Source organism: Aquila chrysaetos, chromosome 12 (genome assembly GCF_900496995.4).
Source record: "Aquila chrysaetos chrysaetos chromosome 12, bAquChr1.4, whole genome shotgun sequence".
In the NCBI taxonomy this organism is placed as follows: Eukaryota; Metazoa; Chordata; class Aves; order Accipitriformes; family Accipitridae; genus Aquila; species Aquila chrysaetos.
The window spans coordinates 33,070,504-33,096,902 of record NC_044015.1 but is presented as its reverse complement, the minus strand read 5'-3'; the positions used below and the strand labels follow the sequence as shown (position 1 = coordinate 33,096,902).

General features: G+C 52.5%; 1 protein-coding gene across 6 annotated transcripts; it reads left to right on the top strand.

The window, feature by feature from the left end:
• Positions 1–412: 412 nt before the first annotated feature.
• Positions 413–25,517, top strand: MOB3C (MOB kinase activator 3C). Of its 6 annotated transcripts, none has more exons than XM_030033916.2 (6): positions 413–879; positions 1,512–1,572; positions 2,050–2,213; positions 9,523–10,022; positions 19,446–19,648; positions 23,918–25,517. In XM_030033916.2, exons 4-6 carry the CDS (start codon positions 9,605–9,607, stop codon positions 23,945–23,947), a joined length of 651 nt encoding a protein of 216 aa, XP_029889776.1. In that variant the 5' UTR covers positions 413–879; positions 1,512–1,572; positions 2,050–2,213; positions 9,523–9,604; the 3' UTR covers positions 23,948–25,517. The 6 variants fall into 6 exon arrangements, with proteins under 6 accessions (XP_029889776.1, XP_029889775.1, XP_029889777.1 ...); XM_030033915.2 differs by having other exon boundaries at positions 2,043–2,213; XM_030033917.2 differs by lacking the exon at positions 413–879 and adding an exon at positions 1,173–1,194.
• Positions 25,518–26,399: the final 882 nt, after the last annotated feature.

The following is a 26,399-nucleotide window of genomic DNA, read 5'->3' as shown; positions in this document are numbered from 1 at the left end:
GGCTGAGCTCCCTCCTGGCTGTCTGCTCTGGGAGGCTGCTGAATAATCGAGGGTGTTTGCCATGGCCGGGCCCGTAACTTTATTTTTAAAGACCGCCTCTGAACGTTGTGCCTCAAGGGCAAACCCTGGCATCACCTGTAGCTGAGAAGCCTCGTTACAGGGGAAGCAGTCCGGATCCTGCAGAGATGTGTCCTACTGGATGCACAGTCTGCATGGGGTCTGACGGTAAATCCATGGCCGCAGCAGAAGGGGAAGCCAGGCGGGGTTTAGGGAGGCAAACCCTCATCCTAAACCCTCCTGCTTCATGCAAATGTACCCAGTGGCCAGATCCTCCTGCCGTCTCAGCCTGCTGGGTTTGTGGTTTCCTTTCTCACACTCCTGCTGCTCCTTACCCCCGCCTCGCCCTGCGCCCCGCTCCCCAGCTCGCCCTATCACCTGCAAATACTTGGCTGAACCTGAGTTTCGCACACATTTAAGCGAAGCCTAGAAACGCTTCCCTCACCAGAACCGTCCCGGTGCCAAACGATTTGCAGTCGTTTCCCGCAAGGCTAGCATCCCACCTCGCCGCGGCTGAGCCAGGCTGCTCCCCTGGGAAAGACACGCAGCCGTGCCAGAAGGGGACCGTGAGCGCCGCGGCCGTGCTCCTGCCCCGCTGCAACACCCGTGAGCGTGACGCGTGGGGTGCACCACCGGTTTTACATCCCCACCCAGGATTCTGACCCCGAAGCAGAGTCCCGGCCCGCGCCGAGCCATCCCACGCTGGCTGGCTGGCTGCTCCGCTCGGCGCTGAGCGTGCTGGCGCAGGCTTGCTTTCGCCGAGCCGTATTTAAATACCACAACGCGCTTCAGAACTCACCCCACCTCCGAGGCCGACAGAAAGTAAGTCTGCTCTGTGCAGCGAAAAGTTTTTCTGGTTTGTTTTTTTTTTTTTCTTTCCCCTTTCTCTGGCTTTTCTGTTTTGGATGGCGTCCAGCTTGGCCTGGCACTGAAACCTCTGGCTGATTTTTGCGTGCGTGCAGAGGGGGGAAGGATGAAGGGAGAGGGACTGTGCAAAAGACGGGGGGGGGCAGCGGGGGGAGAAATACTGCAGGATTTCATCTCCTTTCCCCCAGCGCGCTGCCGTCCCGTGAAAGCTGGGAGCCAGCCAGCGGCGCGGGAGCTGCGCACCAAAAAGGACCTCAGCACCCAGGAATGGTGCGTGGGTGTGGGTGTGGGTGCCCACCCGTGAGCGTGTGTGCCCAGTGCGGCGGCTGGCGGGGGCCGGCGGGCCGGCTTCCCAGCGGGTTTTCCAGGGACAGCTGGAGCTGCCGGTGGGGTCAGGATGTGACATCACCCGACGGAGAAAAACCCTCGGCCCCGAGTTTCTCTAACGAAACCCCGGCGAGTGCCGGAGCGCGGCGGCTCTCCCTGCCGCTGCCATCCCCAAACCGCCGACAGTCCCGACGGGGAGCCTGGCTTGGACTTTTTTCTTCTTCATTTTTTTTTTTTTTTTTTTTTTTTTTTTTCCTCAGTAAGAGCAGAAAGTGCAGCGGAGGGATTTGGGGCTGGAAGCCAGGCGTGCCAGGGGATGAGGTGAGTCCTCGGGGTGGAAAAAGCCAGCGCTGCACCCCTGAGGATGCTTCTGGGGTGCTTTTAAGCATGGGTTGGGCAAGAGCTGGTTTGGGTTAGCCTGGGAAGGAGCAATCCTTCGCGCAGCCGGGGCACGGACGCCTGCAGAAGGCTCTTCCCCTTCCTCCAGCGTGTCTCAGCTCAGCTGCCAGTGTATAAATACCAAGGGAGCCTGTTTCGGGGATGCGGGAGGGTCCGGGAGCCGCTGGCGGTGGGGCAGGGATTAGTGCAGATGGCCGGCGGTGTGCAGGGGAAGGGGGGACCCGCAGGGGAAGGCAGCACACGGCGTGGGCAGACACCCGTTTCCCAGGTGGGACAGTCCCAGCAGCGGCTTTGCCCGTGTCGGAGGGAGGGTGGAAAGTTGTGGGTGGGGGGAACTGGGTGGAGATGGGTTTTCAGCAGCTGGTTTATCTCCTCTCATCTTCTTCCCTGAGCTCGCAGGCCTGGAGCTCCCGGTGTTTGGGATTACAGCTCTGACGGTGCAGTAATCACCCTTGGGACTGAACCAGAGCAGTTGGGCACCGTGGAGGCCATTGGACACCTCTTTGCAGGACTCCCAGCAAGTCACTGGTGGCAGCAGCGACATCCCAGCCCCCGGGAATGAGGTACCTCCAAAAAGCTCCCAGCTCTACTGCATATCACCCCTACAATGAACTGGACGCGCTGCCCCTAGCCTGGAGAGATGGGGCTTTGCTTTTCTGCTTGGAGGCATCTTGGGTGACTCAGTAAAAACTTTTTCGGTGCCTTTGGGCCAGGCTGTGGTCCCCAGGGAGCTGCTGCTTTGCCGGTGGTGTGGCAGGGAGGTAGGGCAAGGAGCTGGACAGAGCGAGGGGACAGTGGGGACAGGAGGGGGGCAAGCCAAGGTGTGTGCGGTCCCCTTCCTGGAAGCTGTGCTGGGTCCGTTTTGCATGAGCTGGGGATTTCCGAGCGCCAGGCGAGCCAGGGGAAGCACCAGCGCGGCTCCCCGGCCGGGGAGCGGGGGGCTGAGTCCTGCTGCTCCTCTGGAGGTGCCTGCTCCGGAGATGGGTGCTGGGGTGCTCAGGGGCTGCCTCGGAGGACGCTCACCCCTCTTGTGGGTCTCCGTGGCACTGGGGGGGGGGTTTGCGCAAGGAGGGTTTGGCGGCAGGGAGACGCCGCTGAGAGCTCAGGGCTTCTCTGCAGCTCCCCCAGCCCGCGTGCGGGGCCTTGATCCCCCTCCCGGCATCTTGTCTTGGCTCGTTTCCTGGAATTTTCCATCGTTTGGGTTATATTTGGGATCGGCAGCCAATAACCCCGTTTCTCACGGACAGCCCAGCTGGGGCTTGGCTCCAGCAGGAAGCATTGAGGGAGCGGGGCCAGCACCCCAAGACCGTGCTCCCCAGCATCTTCCTTCTGTAGCTCGGCTTCCTTAGACGATTAAAACCAGACACGGCTATCGCAAAGGCTGGAAAAGAGGGCCTATGTTCCCTTCCCTGGGAGCATCATGCACCCACAGCCCCTGCCTGGATTGGGGCTGGGGTGGCTGCAGTTCAAGGGTTGCTCCGGAGAAGCAGCCTTGGTCTTTGGGGTGCAAGTCCACCAAGAAGAAGCCCTGGTTGCAAAGATGCTCTTGGGCAGGTTGAAGACCGAACTTTGCAATGGGACTTCTCTGGAGCTTGAAAGGAACGCGGAGACGGGGCTGTCGAGTCAGCAGCCAGACAGTAACGCTTCCTAGAAGCCGCAAAAAGCCAGCCGAGCCCCAGGGCCAGCTGGTTTCTGATCAGACTGTCCATCTGGAGGCTGGCTGGATGTTTCGGGGCTCTGGCAGACAGTAGCTGAGCTGATGCCTGCCCTGTTCCTCTTCCAGGGATGGGGCAGGACGGGACTTTTACGCTGCCTGTGGTGGGGAGAAGGGAATCCCCTAAAGCAGGGAAGCACAAGCAGACATCTGAGTGGCCGAAGGCAAGATGCCCCGGGGAAGCCCGAGGGGGATTTGCAGAGCTGGTAGTATTTAACCTACACTTTTCTCTATGGTGCCTGGAGCCACGTGGATCTGTGCTTCCTAAAGTAGCGGGAGCCGGAGTCTCCCTGCGGATTGCCCATGGTGTTGGACCCCTCGTTGTGCTTCCCGGCCGTTGCACCACCGGCGAGGGTTGGAGCGTGCTGCTGAAGCGGCTGCCTGTGGTTTGCAGTCAGATGCTTGTGTGAGTGTGTAACTGTCTCGGGCCGGGTCCAGAGAGGATGCGCTTGGCACTGGGGCCACGGGAGGTGCCGGTGTCAGAGCCTTCCTCTCTCCTTAACCTCCACGATCACTAATGCTTCCCAGGGGCACTTGCAAAGCGCTTTTCCCCATGAAGCCTTTGCTTTTGCAGCCCTTAATATAAAGGCAGGCTGGGGAGGGAGAGAGTTTTGAAATTGGGGAAACTGAGGCAGGGAGCACGGGACTGTCCCCGGTGCCCATCACTTTGGAGACAGTGGTGTGTCTGACTGATCATTCCTGCTGAGTTTCTGACTAAAGCTTATTTGGGGTCAAAACCGGAGGTTTTCTTTAATGACCTTGCCTCGTGCCTGCAGGACTAGGGGGGAGGAAGCCCCCCTCCCGCTGCTCTGCCTGCTTTCCCCTTTTGTTTTGCCAGTTTCTAAACAGACCTTTCAGAGTTGTTTTTAATTTACAACAAAGCCTTTGCCTTGCCGTGTTCCTCTGTGGTTTTCAAATGATAAAAAAAGAAAAAAAAAAAAAAAAAGAAGCTTAAGTAAAAAAACAAAACAACCCTCAAATCTGAAATTAGTGGCTTAGTTTGACCCTGAACTTACATCCCCCATCCAGTTCATTTCCTTTCATCCCTGGACCTGCCAGCAATCTAGGAAATCAGTTTTTCACGTGTCTCTGCCTGCTACATCCCCAGCAGTGGCTCTGCCTTGCCCTTGCAGAGCTTAACCCTGTGCTCATTTGGTTCTTGCTAAACCCGACTGAGTTTTGCTTCTGAAGCTGCTGGTAAAAACAGGGGCAGGACTGAAGCCAGCAGCCTTCCCAGCTGTGGACGGGGTTTTGCGGCCGCTCAGCTGGGTTTGTAGCCAGCCCTCTGCAAAGCCGAAGCTATTTTGGGAGCGTGGATGGGGGTAAGCACTGAGCATGCCATGGCGTGGGTGTCCCATGGGAAGCGGCGGCATCTTTCCACCCGGCAGCTTCGCTTATCCTCCTCCGACCATCCTCGGCAGGGACACGGGGTGACAGCGGAGAAAGTCTCCGGCTCCACAGCCACCCGCTTCACGCCCTGTCTGCTCCCAGGAGCGGGACGAGGTCTGATTTGGGGGTTTGCAGATGCTTCAGAAAGGGACGTGTGAGCCCCTGGGGTGCCGGCACCACCCCGTGATGGGAACTGCGGCGCGGCGAAGTGGGGTTGCAGCCTTTGCCAAGGCTCCTCTCGGGGGAAGCTTTGATGTTTGCACGTGGGAACCGAAGGCAGAGACCTGCAGGCTGCCGCTGCGGCAGCGGTCCAGGCCCCGCCGGCACGGGCCGGCAGCGGGACGTGTACGGTCATGTCGTAGGAAGCTGCTGCCTAAGCTTGTTGAATGGCAGCTCGCCCTTCGGATTTCCCAAAACAGGCAGCGCGGGCGGCAATTTGAACTTGGATGGGTCTCCTGTCCCACCCCAAGCCCCAGTGGACCACAGCGTGATTTCCAGGAACGCGACAGCCCTGAACATCAGGCTCAGCTGAACTCCGCGCTGCAGCTAAACCTTGGAAGTTCTCCCATTTTCCATCTCTTTACATGGATCTGTCCCAAATACTTGGCCAGTGATGGAAGAGTACCAGCCGAGTCGGATAAAGGTGGACAGTGGGAAAGCCTGGTCTTGCGTTCACTGCTGATGCCCTTTTCCACCAGTTAAACTCGGGATGTGTCCAGGTCCGTTCCCAAAGGACTTTGCTTTTCTTCCCAGAAAGCAGGGGCAGATGCTGGGTCCCTGCCTGAGGGGAAACTGAGGCATCAGTGACTTTGCAAAGCCTGTTTGTTTGCTCCAAGGCGGTATGTCCCATCTCAGTGCCCCAGCTGCAAGGGCCATAGCTGATATTTCAAGCCTTGGTCCTGGCCTCCGTGCAGCTCCCTCCCTACGCTGCTCACATCCTTCCCTGCACATCAATCTCTCTGGGCAATGAAAGCTTTGGGGCGAAGTAGAGAACAAATCTGTTCTTTGGCGCAGCGCCTGCCTCTGCTTCTTCGGGTCGTAAATCCCAGGATGTGTTTTTGGCTTTGTCTTAAATTTAACTTCTGGAGAACATTTTTCTCCAGTAAAGATTGACAAGGCTTTTTAATGACTTGGTAATTTGGTAGCGATGCTGGCAAGGATCCCGAAAGCAAAACCGCTCGCCTTACTCCGGCGTGCACTGCTGGCTGGGGAGCAGGGAGGCTGCAGTGCCATGCTGGCGTCCTGTGGGCTCGGGGGACAAGTCTGTTCCGAGCACTTGGGCAGTGACGAGTTTTGCTCCCCCATTCCCGGGAATCTCTAACAGATGCATGGTAGGAAAAACCTGGCAGATGTTTAGCAGGTTTATTGCTCTCTTTTTTTTTTTTTTTTTTTTTAAACTGGTGTTTTATTCAGTACTGAAGCATGAAGCACATTCCCACCTGCCTGATGAGTGAGAACAGCTTGCAGGGTAACACAGAGATCCAGTTGTGGATGACGCAGAGATGCAGTTGTGGGATGAGTTATAGGTCTGGCTTCAGGAGATGAGATGCAGAGCTTATTTCCCAGTGAGTGGCTCAATATTTGCAGAGGACTTGCAGTGTGAGGCACAGGAACAAGGGAACCCCCCCCTGTATTCATGGAGAACTGACTTCACTGCTGATGGCCCCTGCAACTGACACATTTGATGGGATATCATCTGCCAGGGTGGCTTCTTATCACCCCAGAACAACCCAGTCTCTGCATGGAAGAGCCTGCAAACAGCAATAGCTCTTGGAGCAGAGCGAATGGAGCTGAGGCCAGCAGAAACAGTGACACGGAGAAAGGTCTGTTGGCACGACTTGCCTTGCTGAAATCCCAGGGAAACCTCCTAGGTTAGATCCTAGTCCCTGTCTGTACTGATGTTCGCCCAGAGGGACTGTGTGACCTGGTGGGATCGGTCCAGTCTAACAGGGATAATTGAGTTGTTCACCCTCCGTCTAGCTGGCAAAGAGACTGAGGACACAGGCTTGTCATGGTGCCGTGCGATGCCCTTCCAGCCCTGCAGGGTGGCAGTCACTGGACTTTATTTGGGTGCTGGGCAAAGGGGCTGCTCAGCTTTGTCTGGAGTCTTGGACTGGCTGGGACGGGGATGAGGGAGCTGCAGGACCATTAGTAGGTTCTGCATCATCCCTGTCCTGGGAAGCTGCCAAGTGTCAGATGGGGAAATCCTGACTTCTTGTTAGGGGCACAATTGTTCATTTTTGCTTATTTTAATGGCCTTTATGTTTCAGCCAGAGCCCTCTGCCACTGGCTGGTGACAGGAGAGAGAGAGAGGAAAAATCATCCATGGATGAGGGTACGGACAGCAGCAAGGCAGTGACAGCCCCATGTCCTGGTTCAGTAGTGGCAGCCCCATGTCCTGGCTTGGTGGCAGAGCCAGTTGGTGATAAGTCCTTTGCGGGGGGGGCGAAAAGCACCAAAGGTGCTGCTGGCCCCCTCCCTCCCACGCTGGCTGCAGGGCCGGGCACTGCTCAGCCCCATCACACCTACCTCTATACGGGCAGACCCTGCTGGATGCCCCACTGGCACTTCCTATGTTACTGGAGTAGGATCCCCATTGCAGTAGTTATATATAAATACATATGTATGTATATGTACATATTTTAGAAACTGTTATGCATTAGCAGACTCCCTGGGAGGCTTTTTTTAGAGGTGTTATCAACAGGATGTGCCTTGAGTATGTGACAGCCGGGTGGGAAGCCCCAGATAAGGGCTTTTCTTTACAGCCTCGCTGTGCCGAGAGTCCCCTCGCCTCCGCTGCGCTCCCTCGGGGCTGCCGTACCAGAGACCCTTCCCCTCGGGACAAGTAGGAGTCATGACGTGGTGCCGGCTCCCTCCATCAGTTGGCATTTTGGAGAGCTTGTGCTTTTTTTGAAGTGGGGAACAAGCTCTTTGACATGGTTGGAGCCAGCTGCTTGGGGCAGGGGAGGAAAAAGCATCCAAGAAGCATCCCCCAGTCATTGCCCTCTGGCAATAAATGAGGACAATGGGGCTGGAGCTATTAAAATCCCACCCAGCAACACGAGGTGGGGAAGGTTTGCAGATACCCCAGTATTAAAGTCGTACTGCATAACATTGTGTGATGACTGTGACCCCTTCCGTGGGGCAAAAAAGCACCTAATAACATATGGTTTCAGGTCTTGTTGTACCTGGGTACAGCAGAGCGTGGTGGGGTTTGGTACCACCATGCTGTGAGCTACATAATGGTGGCAAAGCAACGCTCCAGCCTGTGGGAAAGGCTGTGGTTAGTGCCCTAATGGCACTGGTGCTGGGGTTTCCCCCCACACCGGGGTTTGCACCCACGCCAGGGTTTTCCCCCCACAGCCACATGCTGGTTGTGGTGTAGAAATCCCCACGGGGCAGATCCTGCCCGTGCTTGGGGCGATCACTAGGTCCTGCTGTCTTCCAGTGATGCCTCAGTAGGTGGGCTTTGAGGGGAGCACAGGGTTTCTCTTGCAAGGTGTTTAGCTGGTCTCTCCTGGGCAAAATAGGATCTGCCTGTGGCTCGGGACTAAGTTTAGAAAAGAGAGTTTATTTAGCAAGCTTTTTGCTAAAAGCTGTCTTTTTAACGATGAATATGCATCCAAGTTTTGCTTAGGCATCATTCCCTCCTGCTCGTGACTTTGGGTAAGTCACTTCCCCTTTCCGTGAATCTTTTTCTTCCTTTTTTTTAACTCTTTCTCCATCTCCTCCTGTCAGGGGGAGGCTGTTGGAGGACTTTCTCTTCCCTAAGCCTCATTAGCATTTAGCACAAGGGGGCCTTGATCTCGTTGCCACCACTGGTGATGCATGCAGGTAACGAAATGCACAATTTCAGCCTGTGCGGGACAGCCTGGGACGGATGGGGTTTCCACTGAAGCTTCAGGGAGGAAAAGGAAAAAAAAGGGAAATACCGCAGCCCTTGTCTGTGCTGCTAACCGCGGGCAGGAAGGGGTGAGCTCAGCACTTTGCTGAGCTGTGACTTCCAGACCGAGTCGAGTCACCCGAAGCATCAGCTCGTCACCCCAACGGCTCCTGTGTGCATTGTGTGCATGCCTGGAGGGCCGCATCCTGGCACGTCGCTGTGCTGGGCTGCCGTTTCCCTCCTTCGGATGCAGGTTTTGTTCTTTTGGACAAACACACGGGGCAGAACAACAAAAATAATCCCCCCTTTTCCCATTGATCTCGGCGCTGGGGCTGTGTGAACCAGCAGCCAGCTGCGGTCGCAGCACGGTCCCCAGGGCATCGCTCACCAGCCACCGTGGCAGGGTCGGGGGTTATTTGTACTGAGAAATTCCTGGGAAAAGGATGTTTCCCCTTTGCCGGAGGAGGAAAGGGCTACCAGGTTGGGACTGCCCAGGCTGGTGAACTCTGCTGATATCGCGGCTCTCAGTTTATTGCAGCAGTTATTGATAAAAGCCTGGGAGGTAAGAGGCCGGCTGAAGTCTGCTGAGCTCCTGGCGTGCTCGGGAGGGAGGATGGGGTCTGTCTGCCATCAAGCCTTGCACGGGGTGCGTGTGGTGATGCTTGCCCTCTCTGGTGCCAGGAGCTGCTGTCTGAGGTGTCAGCAGTGGCTCCAGGTCACCCTGGTGGGTGTGGAGGGGCCAGGAGCTCACCCCAAATTTCTGTCCCAATGTGCTGCAAGAGCAGCAGGGCCAGCCAGCATCCTGGTGCAAACTTGTCCCTGGGAGTGTGCCCCCACGTGCAGCTGGCTTCATATGTGACTGAAATTTGTCTCTTTCTCCTCCCAGGAACCTCCACCCCTGAAGATCCCAGCCTTGGGTTTCACATTGCACCGAGCCTCTGTCCTCACCCTTGCTGGCCCTGCCCACAATGGCGTTGTGTCTCAAGCAAGTCTTCAACAAAGACAAAACGTTTCGTCCCCGAAAGAAGTTTGAGCCGGGCACCCAGCGCTTCGAGCTGTACAAGAAAGCCCAGGCCTCCCTCAAGTCTGGGCTGGACCTGAAAGCAGTGGTGCAGCTGCCTCCCGGAGAGAGCATCAACGACTGGATCGCTGTGCACGTGGTGGACTTCTTCAACCGCATCAACCTCATCTATGGCACCATGTCGGAGTATTGCACGGAAAAGAGCTGCCCCATCATGTCCGGTGGACTCAAGTACGAGTACAGGTGGCAGGACGATAGCAAATACAAGAAGCCGACCAAGCTGTCAGCTCCGCAGTACATGTGTATGCTGATGGACTGGATCGAGATGCTCATTAACAACGAGGACATCTTCCCCACCAGGATAGGTGAGTGTGCTCTGGTTCTTGTGAGAAGGCTGGGATTGTAACCGGTGCAGGTTCCCAAGCCACTGGTGCACCTCAGGGTTGGTGTTGCCAAACTTTGCAATCCCAAGGATCGTGGCCTTTCCCGTTCCAGGTGTTCCTCAGTGTCTGTCCCGCACCCCTTTGCTGCAAATTGAGCTCGGGATTCCTTGTCGTGCTCCTAGGGGATGTGGAAAACAATGTTCTCCTTTTCTGTGCTTGAACTTTTTCCAAGTATTCTGTGCTTGTGAGAAATGAAGGCTGGTAGGTGATCAGCTTCCTTGCCCTTCCTCAAGGAGCTGAGCCACAGGGCTGGTTAGAGGTGGTCATCACACCCCTGCACCGTGCTCTTCTCTCAACTAATCAACTCAATTTCTTTCTGGTTTTCCAGGTAGGTTCATGGTCCCAAGGTCTAACCCTCATTCCGCTTGCTGCTTCACTTCTCAGCTCCTTTCTACCTCTGATAATTCATCTCAGCCCTGATTATACATCACATCTTGCTATTTAGCTGAGGCATCGCCTGAGCAGAGATGCCTGTCCCCAGGATCTGGCCTTTGCAGCTGCCAACCCCCAGGGTGTACGATGCACCCCTTTAAAAAGTTTGGCCTTACGAGCTTGCAGCAGCTGCCAAAGGCAACACAGCTTGCAAACTAACCCCTCTGCTGCTGACCTGCAGTGCTCGGCAGCTGCCAGGGCTGATATTAGCCCTGCTACTTAGCTGCTTTCTTGTTGTTTGGGGAGATGAGTTCAAGGGTTGCAGCTGATGTGTTGGCCAAGACCTGCAGGCAATTGCTGCCGCCTTCCCCTCGCCAGCGGTCTGGGGCAGGCCGGGTAATGCAGTGCCGGATCCTTGTGCCGCAGGACAGGCAGACAGGCTGCCTTTGGGGCGCACGGGAGAGTCAGCCCCTGGGATTCACCAGGGGCATTTGCTGTGCCATGGAGTCATCCCTCCCTCGTGGGCTCAGTGGGCTCCCTGCATCCCCGCAGACGGAGGAGGCTGGAAGTGTGGCTGGCTGACAGCGTCGGCGCAGGATGCTCCGTGCCGGCAGCCCCAGTCCCTAGCTGGGGACAACAAAGTCCCCATTGATTCTGGCTGCAGCTGGGCACAGCCTCGCTGTTGCCAAGGGGCAAAACGGCAGCCACAGGGTAGGCTCTGTCATCTTCTTCCCGAGGCGGCTTGTTCCCAAGGAGAAGTTCTGCGCACCATTAAAAGCAGGGATGCAGATGTGGATTTATTCCGTTTTCCCTCCAGCCAGAAAGGACGGTGTCCTGGTCCAATTCCATGCCTTTCAGGTGGGATTTGGGATGTGATGTTGCTTGAAAGCTGCTCTGGGGAGTCGGGGCTACAGGGAGTCTTAACACCGCAGAAAGCAGGCAGCCACGGAGGGATGGGGGCATCGCAGCACCCTCCCCTCTCCCATGTCTCCGTCTGAGGTGCAAAAGCCAAGTACAGTCGTGGCCCTGCTGGTTTTCACTCCATTTCTGGCACTTCTCCCTCCGAGGTGTAACACATCCCGATGTGGGGAGGAACGGCTGGTGCCTCTGGTTTCCACTTCTCCTTTTGTTTTGGTGTGGGGGCAGTTCAGGGTGAGATCTGGGCAGGCTGCAGGCGGTCATGGGGCAAACCCATTTTTTTCTCATCCAAAGCCATTCCCAGGGTCCCTCTTCCAAGCCCCTTTGTTGCGGGGACCCTCGTGTCCCCGAGTGACTTCAGTCCCCTTGCCGGCGTGTCTTGGTGGTTCTGGCCTCACACACGCGAAAGGGAGCTTAGCCTGAGATTGCACTTTAAAAGGCATGAAAGGCTGTTGTGGGAGGCAGGGGGAGGAGGGAGCCCGTGGCACTTTGTTGTCAGTGTGTCCCCAATTAACTGCCTTTCACTGGCCTGCCTTGTGCGCTGGGTAATTGCTCGGCAGCTCTGGCATTTCAGAAGATGGAGGTGTTTGGCCGAAGGGAAATGTCACGTCCGCCGGTTCCTGACGGGCTGCTCCTCGTCACCACACCGGATGACGGGGGAGGCTGGGGGACGCGCAGCAGGGAGGGACGCAGGGCTCGGGGACAGTGGCCAGGGCGAGCAAACGGAGATGCTCAGCCTCCCTCCTAGAGAGCCATCCCCTTGGGAAAAGACCCAGGACAAGGGGAATAAGGCACCAAAAGGACACAGGGAAGATCTGAGCTGGTTTAAGTAAGGGAAAGGAGTCTGATGAGGCAATGGGGAAATTATAATAATTTCATGCTTTGGAGTCGCGCTGAGGCTCTTCAGTATTAGCAGCAGAGATAGGATTTAGCCTGAAGGTTTGTTCCACTCCTGCTTGTACCAGAGAGATCCACCGGCATGGCTGACCACCGTCTCAGCAGGTGTTTCATGAGCTGTGTGTATCTCAGCTTTCCCTCCTGGCCCCTCTTTGCCATATGCAATAAAACTGTCCCAGCACAAAGATTTCCCTGGCTAAGGCTACCTGACCACAGACAAAACAGACTTTTCTATTTTCGTTTCTTTTTTTAGAAACAGTAAGTGTTCCCCAAACTTGCTAATGTTGCCTGAGGCTAACCTCAGCATCCTTCTCCATCCAAAAGCTACAAAGCCTGAAGCGGCACATGATTCAGCAGGGCTTGCTCATGGCTGTCCTGACAGTTAAGGGAGAGGTATCTCATGGGTCAGAAGGGGGAAATCCTTCACCCTGGGATGAGAGGCTCAGCTGGAAATGAGCAAAGATGGTTCACTGCCTTGTGGACTTACAGGGTCCTTTGGCATCATGGGGGAGACCTTGGCTGGGGCAAATGGGCACAACTTCATTGGCCGGAGCAGAGCTGGGCTGATTTGCACCACTAAAGCATCTGGTCCTTCAGCACATGTCAGAGGTGGGAGGCAAGCAGAGCGACCCGGTTGACAAACACATTTGGTTTAGCCAAGCTGCGTGATGCAGAGCTTGTGCCGGCTCTGCAGCGAGGCCAGAGGGGCAGCTGTCATCTGAAACAGCAGCAAGGGAGCCCAATGCCAGCAGACAGCTTGTGACCTGGCAGAGTCACAGCAGGACTGCAGCCCTCGGATGGCACGCTTGCACTGGTAGAAAATCCCTGTGGTGGTTTAATGGGGCTGGGGGGGGCTGCCAAGCCCTCTGCATACCACAGCAAGGGTCAGGGGGAGGTACTGCATCTTCCCCATCCCCAGGGAAATCCACCTGTAGGGCTCAGTCCCACTTAAAGGCTTTGCTATATAATCCTTCCCCTGGAGTGGAAACCTGTTTGTCTGCTGGTCAAGACGAATCCCTGCATGGGGTGAGCTATGCCAACCTAATCGCTATAAATCTACAGCAGCAGCAGCTTTCCCAGACGACCCATATCAGTTTGCATGTGCTAGCGCTTTGTTTCCACTGTTCCAACCAATGTAGCTGTCCTGAAAAATACATTTAAATGGAGAATAAGCATTGTTCCCATGCAGGGAGAAGAATAAATGATTCTACAGGTGTATTTTTACCAGCTGGTAAAACTATATCAGTAGATTTCTTCAGTGAGTGGCCACATGAACAAATTATGACCTGGAAAAAATCGGCTCCTCCCGGTAATCGTTCTGCCCCGTGGTGCCTGGTTTTAGGGAGCTGCTGCTGGGCAGTAGCACACCGGGGAGAAGGGTTGGGTGGATGGGGTTTGCAGGGCCCGTGGCAGCCAGCTGCTTCTGTACCAGTCAGCCCAGCATCAGGCTGCTGGTTGCACAAAGCCAAGCGTCCTACGTCAGCACCATCGCGGCTGCTGAAACCTCTCCGTTATTAAATCAGTGAGGACGCAGGGTTTGGACCAGACCCAGCGCCGGAAACACCCCACGTTCTCTGCCAAATATGCCTGCAGCTCTACAGAGCATCAGTCACAGGAGATTTTGGAACAGTTCTTGGAAAGCTTTTCAAAACTCAAGCTCTGCCATTCAAGAGTGGTCCCAAAACAATTACAAAAAAAAGAGAAAACTTGGTGTGAAATTATCCGATACTTTCTCCCTGTAATAACAGAAGAAAAATGTTCTGAATTCAGCTAATTATTGCCTTTTTCTCAGCTGGCTATTTTTTACATGATTTGTCTTTTTTTTTTCTGCCTATTTTCTTCCAAAATTAACACCACACCAGCTTGCAGCTGCCACCATGCCATTAGTTTTAAACGGGGCTTTAAAGACTTATTTTTAGGAAAAAATTAATCACCAAAAACCACGGTGGCCAAAATGGAATTGAGAAATAATGACAACAACAATAATTCATCACATAATTCATTGAATTACTGCTTTTGCGGAGGAAAAAAATACAATTGCCAAGAAGCAAAATAGCTTCCCAGTACTGATTCATCATGAAAAAATTAAATTGGCTGGAGCGTGAGGGTTAGGGACGGGAGAGATGGCAGGAGAGATCCAAGAGCCATTCGCAGTCCCTTACCGTAAGCGCAGGCACTTTGTTACCTCTCATTTTCATTTCCTTTTACACGTGGTCCCACATCGTTTCCTTATGTTTTGAAGCAATCAGCACAGAGTGGGGAAAACAGATTTCTCGGAGCATTAAATCACATCTTGGGGTTTTCAAGCAAAACATCCGAGATAAACTGAAGGTACTAATTCATATCAGGGCTGTGAGTCACGCCGCTCGCCACAGCCCTGGCTGCATTACAGGGAGTGAAATTGTACCTGCTGTACTTACAGCTTTTGCCCTGGCTTGGAGCATGGGTAAGGCTCTCCCTTTTCCGCCACCGTGGATGGCTGCTCTGCTTCACTCCTCCTGGCCCTGGGCTGCATTTCTGCCCTTGGACAGGCGATGCTCCCAGCCACCGGCTGTCTGGTCTGTGCGCAGCGTCTGGGTAGCACACGCTTCTGATCACGGGTGGAGGAGAAGAGCTGACCTTGTGTATAAATCTTTTTCCCAGCATCTGAGCAAGCTCACATTGCATCCTGTGGCCCCCTTCTCGTCACTCATCATGCAAGAAGAGTCAGAGTGGGGCTACTGCCTGCCAGATTGTGGGTTTGCTGCTCCAGGGTTGCTGGATGGTAATCACTGGTGAATAAAATGTAAAGGTAATTTGAATGCCTTTAAGTCAGCCCAGGTGGGTTTTGTGGCGTTCTGCTGTCCCTTGAGGCAGCTGGGACCGGCATCAGTGGGATGCACTGGCATGGCGTTGCTGGGTCCCCGTATGTGTGTAAGGCTGGGGAGGGTGAGGCAAACCCAAGCAGCACCACCCTGCCAGGGTGGTTTGTCAAAACTTGGGGCTCCATCCTGACTTTGCCCTGGCCTGCCATACTCCTGCTAACAGGTCATCTCAGCCACGCAGGGTCAGTCCCACCAGCCTCATCCCTTCATCTCACCAAGTTGCTACTCCTGCTGGTTTGTTCCACGATGCACCAGCTCCGAGATGGAGGGAATCCCCCAAGCAAGGGCCACCACTGCCCCACTCCCAAGTGCCGCTTATCGGCGCACCGGCCGCTACTGGGGTCTCTCTGCTGCCAGCTCTAACGCTGCTCTGCCTGACCCAGCCTGGCAGGGAGGTGGGAACCGCAAAGGGAGCAGCCTGCCACCCTCCGTGCTTGGGGAACGGGCCCCATTGCTCCCCTCTTGCTGTCACAGTGACCCCTCCTAGCAGCCAGGACAGCTCCAACGTGAACGTACAGGGACCTGGCTGCTCGGTTTAAAGCTAAACATCTGCAGGGGTGGGATAGGTGTGCGGCCAGTGCCGAGATCCCCGTCTCAGGGCCTTCCCCGTGCTGGGACGTGCTGGCTGTGATGCGCGCCTGGCTGCAGGGAGGAGGCACAGCCTGCTCTCGCCGTGTCCCCTCGCGTGCTGGAGAGGATGTCGCACGCATTGTCTGCTGGGCATCCGCTGCGCCAGCAGCCGTGACCCAGGGCAAGCCCTATTTACGCCGGATCTTTCTGCTGCTCTCCCCGGGGTTGGTCAGATGCAGCCTTTACTGGAGAGCCCTTTCCTTTCAGCTCTGGGCGAGGGGTTGGGGAATTTCTCCACCTCCTCACCAATGTGGCCAGTGCCTGCCGGGGCTGCTGTGGGTTGCTTTCCAAGCCACCGGAGATCAGCAGCGAGGCACGACTGCTGCTGGAGGAGGCAACCTGCTTATCAGATATCCGCCCTGCTTCCTTCCCGTGGGGAAGCGCTTTGATCAACTGGCGCAGGCCCCCGTGCCAGACGCGGGGTCCAGTCGAGCATCCGCAGCCTGTACTGAGGGTCCTGGCACAGGAGGCGCAGACGTGGCTGCAGCACAGGGAGAGGAACAGGACCCGATGGCCCAGAGTTGTGCTCTGCCCTGGGCATGTGTGCGAGTGAGAGGGGTGATGTGGGGAGAAGGAGCCAGAGCCGGACCCCAGTGATCCCTGGACCCAAAGGACCATAGTGGGTGGTGGTGTCATGATGTGGTAGGGTGATGGGTGACCTGTGGAGGTCCACTAGTGACAGCCAGCCACCGCTACAGCCTGGCCATGTCTGAAGGGGATGGCCACACACTGACACCTTGTGATGGACACAAAGAAGAGCAGCCCAGCTTCACCTCCCAGCATCTGATGCTGCTGCGGGGTTCATGTGAAAGCACAGTGGTGGGGTAGCCCAGAAGGGTACTTATGGGTGCTGGCAGCTTGATGATATCTTTCCAGACATCATTAGGTATAGGATAGCTCAGCAGCTCCCATAGTTGCTGATGGCCACGAGATTTGGACTAGATGACCTTTAAAGGTCCCTTGCAACTCAAACTGTGCTATGATTCTATTATTTATGCCAAATCTCTGTTCCCTGATGCAGAGCTGCTTTTGGAGAACCCAGGATGTAGCTGGAGGTGTCTCCCCTCTAACTCTCTCAGCTGCCAGCATGTCCATGAAGATTTGCTGGTAACTGATTTATAGAACAAGACAGTTCTTGGCTAACCTCAGGACAAAAGCAGTGGAAAGCCACTTGTCACCATCTGCCAGCTCTGAAGGTGGCTCATCTAACAGCAGTATCTGGACCATAGATGGTATCAGCCCTGGGAGTCTGAGATCCTTTTGATCTGCTGTTCACTGTCTGATTTTATTTCTTTCTCTGCTCAGGACTGGGTTGAGGTTTGCTGCTTTCCTTCACTATCAGTCTTTGCAGTTTGGTGATAAACTCCCGTGGCTGGTCAGGTCTGATTTCTTCCTCATGGCCTCCTTTGACCAGAGGAGGCACTAGGCAAGTGGGATGCGTGACAAACTGGTGGCAACAAACACGTTGCTGTCTGCCTGCTGGCACCTTGCTGAGTTCCCAGCAGCGACTGCTTGCCTCTAGTCCCAGGGAGACAGGCTGTTCAGAACTGTGTATTCCCCAGCCGGGGCCCGGCAATGTGCGCTCATCAGAAATTACTTGCCGTGATTAATTTTTCTTTATTAAAAAAGATGTTTCTTGACTGGTTCTTCAAAGCTGGTCTGCAGGGGCCACCCTGATGGCATGTCTGAGTCCCCAGCTGGGTGATTATGGCTTTTATTTGCTCCGCAAGTTCTCACTCAGTGCAAAAAGCTCAAATGAAGTCGTTGATAAAGCATCATGTCCCTCCTGACTGCAAGGAAACATGGAGATCTCTCTCTCATCCCTGCCCTTATCAGACTGGCAGGCAAGGAGAGCCCCACAGTCAAGGGTGCAGGGGAGAAGCAGATCTCCAGTACCATCTCTCATCTGCTGGCATGGGGAGAGCCTGGTTGTACTTTGCCAGATATGAACACCTTTCCCAGAAAGTCCTAACGGGATCTGTTAGAGCCAGCAGTGAAACAGGTCATGCCGAGGTCCTTGCTGCCGGAGCAGCCCTGGGGCTGCAGCGTGCTCATGGTTATACAGAGCAGCGGCTGTGAATCAGTCTCAAAACCACCGCTCTGTGTTTGTGTGACGCTGAGCCGAGATACGTGTCCTCCTCCAAGCGGTGGCTGGGACATCCACCTGTGGCATTGGCACACGAGCTTCTGCCCTGCCTGCTGCACCCACGCTGTGCACAAAGCAGAGTGAGACTGGGCTGGGCTGAGGGTGGCTCTCTTTTAGACCACCGATCGTTTTTCTCTTACGAGCGGTGCGATACTGAACCCAGCACCTGCCGAACCCTGGCCGTTGAAAACACAGGCTGCATGCATGATGTTGGAAGGACAGATCCTTTGCGTTTGCCACCCACAGAGGAGAGGGGCATGGCACTACTGCTGGGAAACAAAACTGCCAGGAGCCTTTGGGAAAAATAGTTTAATTGCCTAGTGAGGCTGATGAGAAAGATTCAAAGATTAAAATTACCATTTTTAATTTTTTTAGTTAAGAGATTTGCTGATGCTTTCCACAGCGCAAAATGTGTGAGCTGGCCATGGTTGAGCAGAGATTATTTGGAAAGATTTTTAAGAGGTTATGATGTGCTGCATTAATAAGAAGCTAAGGGAGGAGGCTGATACAACCGTGGGAAGGGAGGTTTTTATTTTGTTCTTTGCAAATTTGCATTGAATTGCTCAGGGGAGAGGAAGAAGCTTCAGGAAAACAAATTCCGGTTGTTTCATTTTCCTCCTCCCCAAAAATATGTTCAGGGTTTCAAAGACATGTTTCCTCTAGAGATTTACCCCAGGCTTGCTGACACTGACAGTATCACACCTCTGAGATTTTCACTGTGATAGCAGTGCATTAAGACAAGGATGGAAATGTAGAGTACGAAATTGCATCCTTGTGTCCCCAAAATTGTGTGGGACAAGGCTAAAAGTATAGAGCAATGTGTGGTGGGTCCCATTCTTGAACAACCTGGGAGGATATCTCAGGAGGGAGCATCATACAGGTGCAATGAAATTACAGCCTAAGCATCATTAAGATGGGCAATTTCTTCCTGTTTTAATGAGACATTTGTTTGAAACAAGGATCAGGAAAAAATGTAGAAACTCCACCTGTTTCTGCTGATGCATCAGAAGTGACATTTGAGGGTGGGTGGAGGAAGAAAAACAGTATGAACCATGCTTTTGATTCAGAGGACCAGGGAAGGTATCTTTTCTGCTGGGAGGAGGTTTAGTTTTGTTTATGGACCTGGGTAAATATAATTTGACTTATGCTGTGCCTGCACAGGCTTGTAGGGGAAAGGCAGGGAGAGAAGGCAGAAGGATTCTCTCTGCCAGATTGCTCTGGATAGAGCCATATGTGGAGAGATGTGGCCTCCTCCACTGGATGAGAAATCTTCTCTCCTAGGGCAACTCCCCAAATCCTCAGACCATGCCTGTGTGAAATTGCTAGTTAGGCAATGAGGAAGTATGTGGGGAGAGCTAGATGGCAGATTGCCCCAATGTAGCTGTCACCCTTGACATTAGCCAAGGGAATACTTCCTCATCATCTATGACTGCCTGTTAAGTGTGACAGTGACATTTAAATGCTAGCTGGTTTTTTTGGAAATGGTCAAATGGCTTCCAACTTGCTTCTGCTTTGCAGGTGTTCCCTTCCCCAGGCAGTTCCAGCAAGTTTGCACTAAGATCCTCACCCGCCTCTTCCGTGTCTTTGTCCATGTCTACATCCACCACTTTGACAGCATCATCAACATGGGTGCTGAGGCTCACGTCAACACCTGCTACAAGCACTTTTACTACTTCATCAGGGAGTTCAGCCTTGTTGACCATCGGGAACTGGAGCCTTTGGTAAGGATGCCCCAGGGATGGGGAGGTGGAGGAGGTGAGAGTGGCATGGGCTGAACAGAGCACTGGTAGATTCAGGTGGGGGCTGGACTCTGAGCATTGCAGTCACCCTCTCTGGACTCTTTCAGCTACTCTACCTCAGAAGCACACCCATGTTTTCTGTCCTGTAACCATCAGCCTTAGTCTTCTGAGAGAGAACTTCCCAGCAACAGAGAAAACCCTTTACCCTTTGAAAACCCTCCTTAAACTTTGCCTCTGCTGCTATGTCTATGAATTGCTCTTCAGTATTCTCAGGACCACCGTAACATAGTGTCCCTCTATACTGTCTTGGTAGCCCTAATGCAATTTGCACATCAAAGTGTTTCCAGTCAGCTGTGTCCACATGGCTTTCAGGGGTCAGATCTGAGCCCAAGTCTCCTCTCCACAGTCTTGAGTTTTCCTATTAGCAGACTAAGGTCCTTCCTTGAGATCCTAGTGTGAATTACAATGAGGCTGCAGGAAGGCAAGCCCCAACAGGACATGCAGCTCCAGACAACAGCTATAGAGGCCAAGCTGGAGAGGCCTCGCTGGAGCTCCAAGTTTCTCTGCAGCCTCCCTTGGGAAGCAATTAGCCAGGCAGAGAGTGAGAGTCCTTGAAAACAGCAGGACTGGTGGGAAGCAGAGGTCAGACAGCCCGGGCACATAAACTAGAAAATGCACATAGTTAGTTTTGTAAGAGAGCCAAGTGTGTCACAGGCAAGGTTCAGTGTGGTCTGACCTCGGGAGGACATTTTGCAACGGGGATAAGAATTAATAGGGAACCCAGTAGTTACTGTGCTATGATAAGGGCTGGGTTGCAGAAAAGGTTGTATCCGGCAGCAGAGAGCCAGGGAAGACCAAGAGGATTTAATCCCAGAGAGAGAAAGAGCTGAGAAAAGTCCCAGCATGAGCTGCCTGTTAGAAGTATCTGGGAGCGGGGTAGGGGGGATGCCCCTGCCCCTAAGTGCTTTACTCCTTCTCTGCTTTCATTTGTCTCAGTCAATTTGCTGCCTGTCTGCTCTGATCACAATTTGGGGTGATTGAGAGATGATGATCTAATCAGGGGAGATTTGAATGACAACAACATCTACATTAATTACTTTGTAGAGTTTGATTGTGACCTGTATTATCACAATGGCCCTCAGCTCCAGAAAATGGCAGCTCAGCATCACTCCGTCATCTGTTAAGTCTTCCTCACCACTGCTCCTCATGACAAACTTCTTTAGCATTGATATACAGCCCATAATGGTGTCATCTCCTTTGACTGATGCTTGCTAATGTAAATAATTAGCACCTAATAGCCAAAGCAGAGGCTGACATTGCTAAATAAGCTTTCAATGCCAGTGACTCACATGCAACATGAGATGATTTATGGGTCTGGATGAATCTAAGATGAACAGATTTTCCTGTGTGATGCAACCAGGGTTAAACTACAAGGAAATGAGACACATTTACCTCTGGTCTATCTGTGTCTCATTTCTTGGTGTGCTCATTGCCTGGCATCCAAGCCCCAAGCAGACCCAACCACATGGGAGATCTCCTTCCCTCAGGCAACATCTTGCTGTAGGTGTGTATGAGAGTGTCCTGCCACCAGAGGACAGCTCTGTCCAGGATGCAATGCTGAGTTGAGGAGGGAGGGAAAAGTTGCTGCAGCTTATGAACAATTTTCAAAAACTGAAAATGGTCCTTCTGGCCATGCTCTTACCCCAGGGAGGCTGCAGCTTGATACTGCCATCAGTCCCCAAGTCTGCATGAGTTAGGATTGATCCAGTAGCTTGCAACAGCATTCCTCTCTGCTGCAGGCAGGGAAAGCAGTAATGGGAAGTTTCTTCATGCACATCCCAGGGGCTCCCCAATGAGCCCCCCAGGAGCCTGGTGTGGCTCCAGTTCATTGTGCTGTGGAGCATGCAGGGAGCCCGGTGTTCATGCTGTTCTGGCTTTGCTTCAGCAGCAGCTGTGAAGATGCACAAAGAGTAACATCCAACCTCTGCAGCACTTTACACCTGACCTCAGTCCACTTTCCTGTGGCTAGTTACTCTCCCCAGCCCAGGGCAGAGCACTAGTGACTTGCTTTGCTCATTCCCCTTCTCACTGGGCTGCACCATAGCTGTTGCCCTGCTCCTAAGTGTTTTTAAGTCCTGAAGGATTCGTCAGTTGGTTTGACACTTAAGCAAAGACAGACAGTGCATTGCATCTGCCTTCATTTTAGGCTAAGACTGCAGAGTTTAGTTTTTCCAAGTTCTCAAGGTTTGTGGAAAGGCTATAATCTCTCAGTAGGGATGAGATGAACTGTCCTTGAGAGGTTCAGTCTGTCTTGACTGCCTTATGAGCCCAGACAACTGTCCTAACCTTGCATTTAGATGACCAGAGTTAGTCCACATGAATCCGATGACAGAGGAGACTCCTGTCTGCAGAGGTGCCCGTTCCCTGCATGTGACTATGGAAAGCCACCAAGCATGCGGAGGGAGCACATCTGGAGCAGGACAGCAGGTCTGAGTGCTGTATTATGGATGGAGCTTTCCAGATGTTGGCTTTCTACTGAGGAGCCCCAGTTTTCAGATTTAGGAGTAAGAAGAAAGAGAAAACCAGCACCTCCCCAGCCAGAAAATGTCCTGTTATGCCCAAATAGCTTAGAAAAATTACAGGGATTGTGTATAAGCTTGCCTCTGGCTGAATCTCCCTTTGCTGCCTCAGTTTCCCTTTTGTCAAGCTTTTTTGGGATGTGATTTCTTAGCAGCAAATCTTGGGAGCTGCGAATGAGATAGAGATCCTTTGTACAGGCAGAACTAGTGAAAGGCAGTGATTCACTCTTAACAAATCAAGAAATATGGGGGCAGAGAGAAGCCGTGCACTTGCTTCCTTGACAAGGGCAGGTCACGGTGCCGGGCAGCAGCACTGGCAGAGGCCCAGCTGGTTACGTACTAAAGCAGAGCTGTGGGGATTTCCGGAGTCTGATGAATGCCTTGGACATTTGGGGCCAGCCTGAAGAGCTCGCAGGCAGCTTGGCAGTCCACTGGCCACTCCAACCCATCCTATTCAAGGCTGCTTTTGTGTGTGATGCTGTGCTAGTGGGATGGGCTGGATGCTGTTGCAAGAGGATGTTCACAGTCTTCTCACCCCCCCTCTTCTTTCTCCTTCCGAGATGTTTGCAAACACTTCCCGTTTGCAACATGGTTTTGTGGCAGAGCATCGGCTTTTCATTTGATGGCAGGATTCTGCACTCCAGTGATTTTGCATGTTACTCCTACAGAGAAGCCCTCTCTTTGCCACTCTCCCCGGATGGATTTTAAAAACAAAGCTCTCAGCACTGAAGATCTGAGATTGCAGCATCTGTCCCCCTTGGTTATATCACTAAAGGGCCTTTTATAGGGTTACTGAAGGGTCATCCTACTTTCCTACTTCTCTTTTTTTCAGAGTTGCATCCTTCCTTCTCTGCAGACCAGTCCTACTTCAGATCTATTTTGGGAGTACATTTTAATGTGCAAACCTTTCTCTGGGGTGTGAGAGGGGGCCTGTGTGCACACGAAGATTCACAAGCCATAAATCTGATGAGAGAATCACAGACTTTCCTCACTGCAGCAATGTACGTGATTTGCAAGCTATTAGTTGAGCTCCTTAAGGCAAGGACAAATACCATCTTCCACCAGCTGAAAGCTGGGCACCTTCCTAATGCAGCTACCATGACGCCATCCTGGCTAAAGACAACTGTCTGTTAGCCTAAACAGGGCTCGCTCTCACAAGAGGTTTCTGTGGCCCTCTGTTATTAGCACTCATTTGCGTTGCAGTGTGACCATGGGATCCCCTGCCAAAACCGCAGGTCCTTTGGGTGAGCTGTTGTCACCTCCTGGAGCTAGAGCCAGGAGCAGCTCCATGTCCCGTCTTCCTAGGCAGCTGCAAACGGAGGCTCTGAGAGCGGCACCACCTTGTCTGGCTGCTCTGCAGCTGAGTCAGGAGCAGGACCTGGATCTTTCAACATCTCAGCCAATGCTCTTTCCTTGGACTGCTCTCAAAGCTAGGGCATGGCCAAAATAACCTTGTGCTACAGAGACCGAGGAGGATGCCAGGAAGGAGCTGCTGAGGCAGAGCAGTTCCCAGGAGGGCTGGCATGGGAAATAGAGAAACACTCCCCAAGACTCCCACGGTTGCTTCCCTGGGTTGTTTTTGGACACCTGCCAAACTGCCTCACATGTCAGTCTACTAAAACCTGTCTTTTGCGCTTACTGTTTCTTTCTTTTCTCTTCTCCTTCAATGCAGAAAGAAATGACAGAACGAATTTGCCACTGAACCATTTTGGCAGGCGAACTCAGCCAGCTCATTTGGAGTCTGATGGGACAAGACACCCTGTGGTGGGAAACCTTTTCCCAAGGACTCGCTCTGGGCATTTCAACTCAATGAACTATGAACACTGCAGAAGAGCCTCTTCAGGCCAGGGCTGAATCCTAAGACTGCCAAGCATCTCTGGACAGATTTTTTTTTTTTTAATAGATCCCAGTCTCTGTTGTATGGCTCCTGTCTTAGAAAGCCACTGACTTACTGGAGATTGAGACAAGTTTGGTTGACTTTTGCACACTCTGGTTTCTAAGACTCAATCCCATGTCTGATAACATCCCTTCAGCTACCTTTCCTCTTGTTTTGTCCTCAGCTACACTGATCTCCAAATGTTTTATTAGTGATTCCTGCCCTGTGAGCAGCTGTGACCTTGGCTACCGAGTAATGCCTGCTACCTTTCCCACATGCAGTGGGTTTGTGATAACATCTGAGATCAGCTCTGCAAAGTTGGTGACGTTTGATCCCAGCTGCCTTCATGTGGTTAGTTCCTGATGTACCATTTTTAACCATGAGCTGTGAATGTCCTTCCTTCTGCCCTAATTTGTGCTTTACCAAAGGGACCATTTTTCCCTGCAAAGGATATTTCACTCTTGGCAGAGGGGACTTCGTGATGTTCTAAGATGCATCCAACACTGCTTGGACTAATGGCAAGGTGGCCCCATGACAGAGGAGGTGAACTAGGCCACTTTTCAGTGTGATCAGCACAGTCTACCTGAGAAGAGACTCAGGAAGTGGTGGAAAGGAACTGTTGCCAGAAAACAACATTTTCAACACGTCAGCATTTCCTGACATGTTTTCTTGGCTCAAGATCAACAGATGCTGGCTGCAGAAATTGTTGTTTTTCCATTATCCAACCCTATAGCATAGTAAATCATGTGGAGAAGGATTTTAAGAGACATCTAATCTACAATGTTCTTCCAAAAAAGCAAGATCAGTCCTTCTTAAACCTTTTTGACCTTTTGAAAGCATACTACTGCTACCTGGTCTGTGCCATTATTCCCCTGAAAGGTATCACATCTCAAAATTTCTTCCCCTTCTGCTTGCAATGCCCAATAACTAGTGTTGTGTTCCCTGTGCCATTTTTCTTTTGACAAGAGTTGAAGTCTTTTTTTTTTTTTTTTCTGTTTTTAGGGAGTTGAAATCAAATTGTCTGAGCCACAGCATTGTTATGTTTGTATTTCCTGCCCTTTTTCTGGGAAAGTTTTGTATACCAGACACAGCTGATATTTATAATCTGGGCCTTGCCCATTTTTGGGGTAGGGAGGGGATGTGGCTAGAAAATGTAAATATTTAGGCCAACGTTAAAGTGCACAAGTGAATTTTTAGTGCTCAAAGCACTTATTTTGTTGTGAAAATCTATTTTTTTTTAATCTTGTGTACCAGATGTATATTTTTAAATGGAAATAAACCAGAGCAAAATGGACACAAAACCACCTGATGCATCATTCCAATATTTTCTGTGTAAAATAATCAGTAGAAGTCCAAACATTTTTTTTTCTGTTACTAATTAAAGAAACGTTAATAATCCTGGTGTACTTCATTCTTCCCTGAATCATCTGTAGTAAGACAGGCATCATGAAAAAGAACCCAGGATAACTTGAAGAGTGGATTTCCCCTGAGAGCTGCAGCACTGATGGATCTCAATGCCATGTTGAGATCTCAGCTTGCATCTCAGAAAGCAGCTTGACATAAGCTAATGTTGCTGGTCTGCATCCTCCCCTTGCAGACTTTTCACCAGCGTCCCACCTGAAGCAACACATGGTGGTGAGTTTTACTCACTACTTTTTGCAAAGGCGTGTGGTTCCTGGGTCCTGGGATCCATGTTGCAGCCTCTTCATATACATCAGAACCACAGGCACTAATTGCTGTGTGGTGCAGAGGCAGGAGATAACAACAGCTCTATCGATTGGGAACCTTCTGCGTTTCTGAGGAGTGAGGCCTGGTTGGACTCAATGCACAGGATCCTCTGGAAGTTGGTAAAGTTGGGGCTTATGGAGAAGCTGTCTCAACAGTGGGGTCTAAGGGATGAACTGATAGCAGCCTACAGCTACTTCAAGGTGAGGTACAAAGATGACAGAGTCAGCCTCTTCTCAACAGTGGAAGATGGCGACACAGTGACCAACAGCCACAATCTGGCTTGGGAGGTTCAAATTAGACAACAGAAAAAAAATCCAAAAGGGTGGTGCATCCAGTGAACAGACAGCCAGAGAGCAAGCGTTAACCATCCTCAGTGTAACAAGACTTGGTGTAAATAATGCCCATGCACAGAAGCTTGCTTATATTTTTGTCCTCCACATTGTCCTGTGGCAATGAGTTTCACCAGGTAATTATGCATTATGCATTACAAAAGGGGAGTGTAGTTTGTTTATTTTTTAAACCCATGCCTGACCATTTCGGCCCTCCTGCT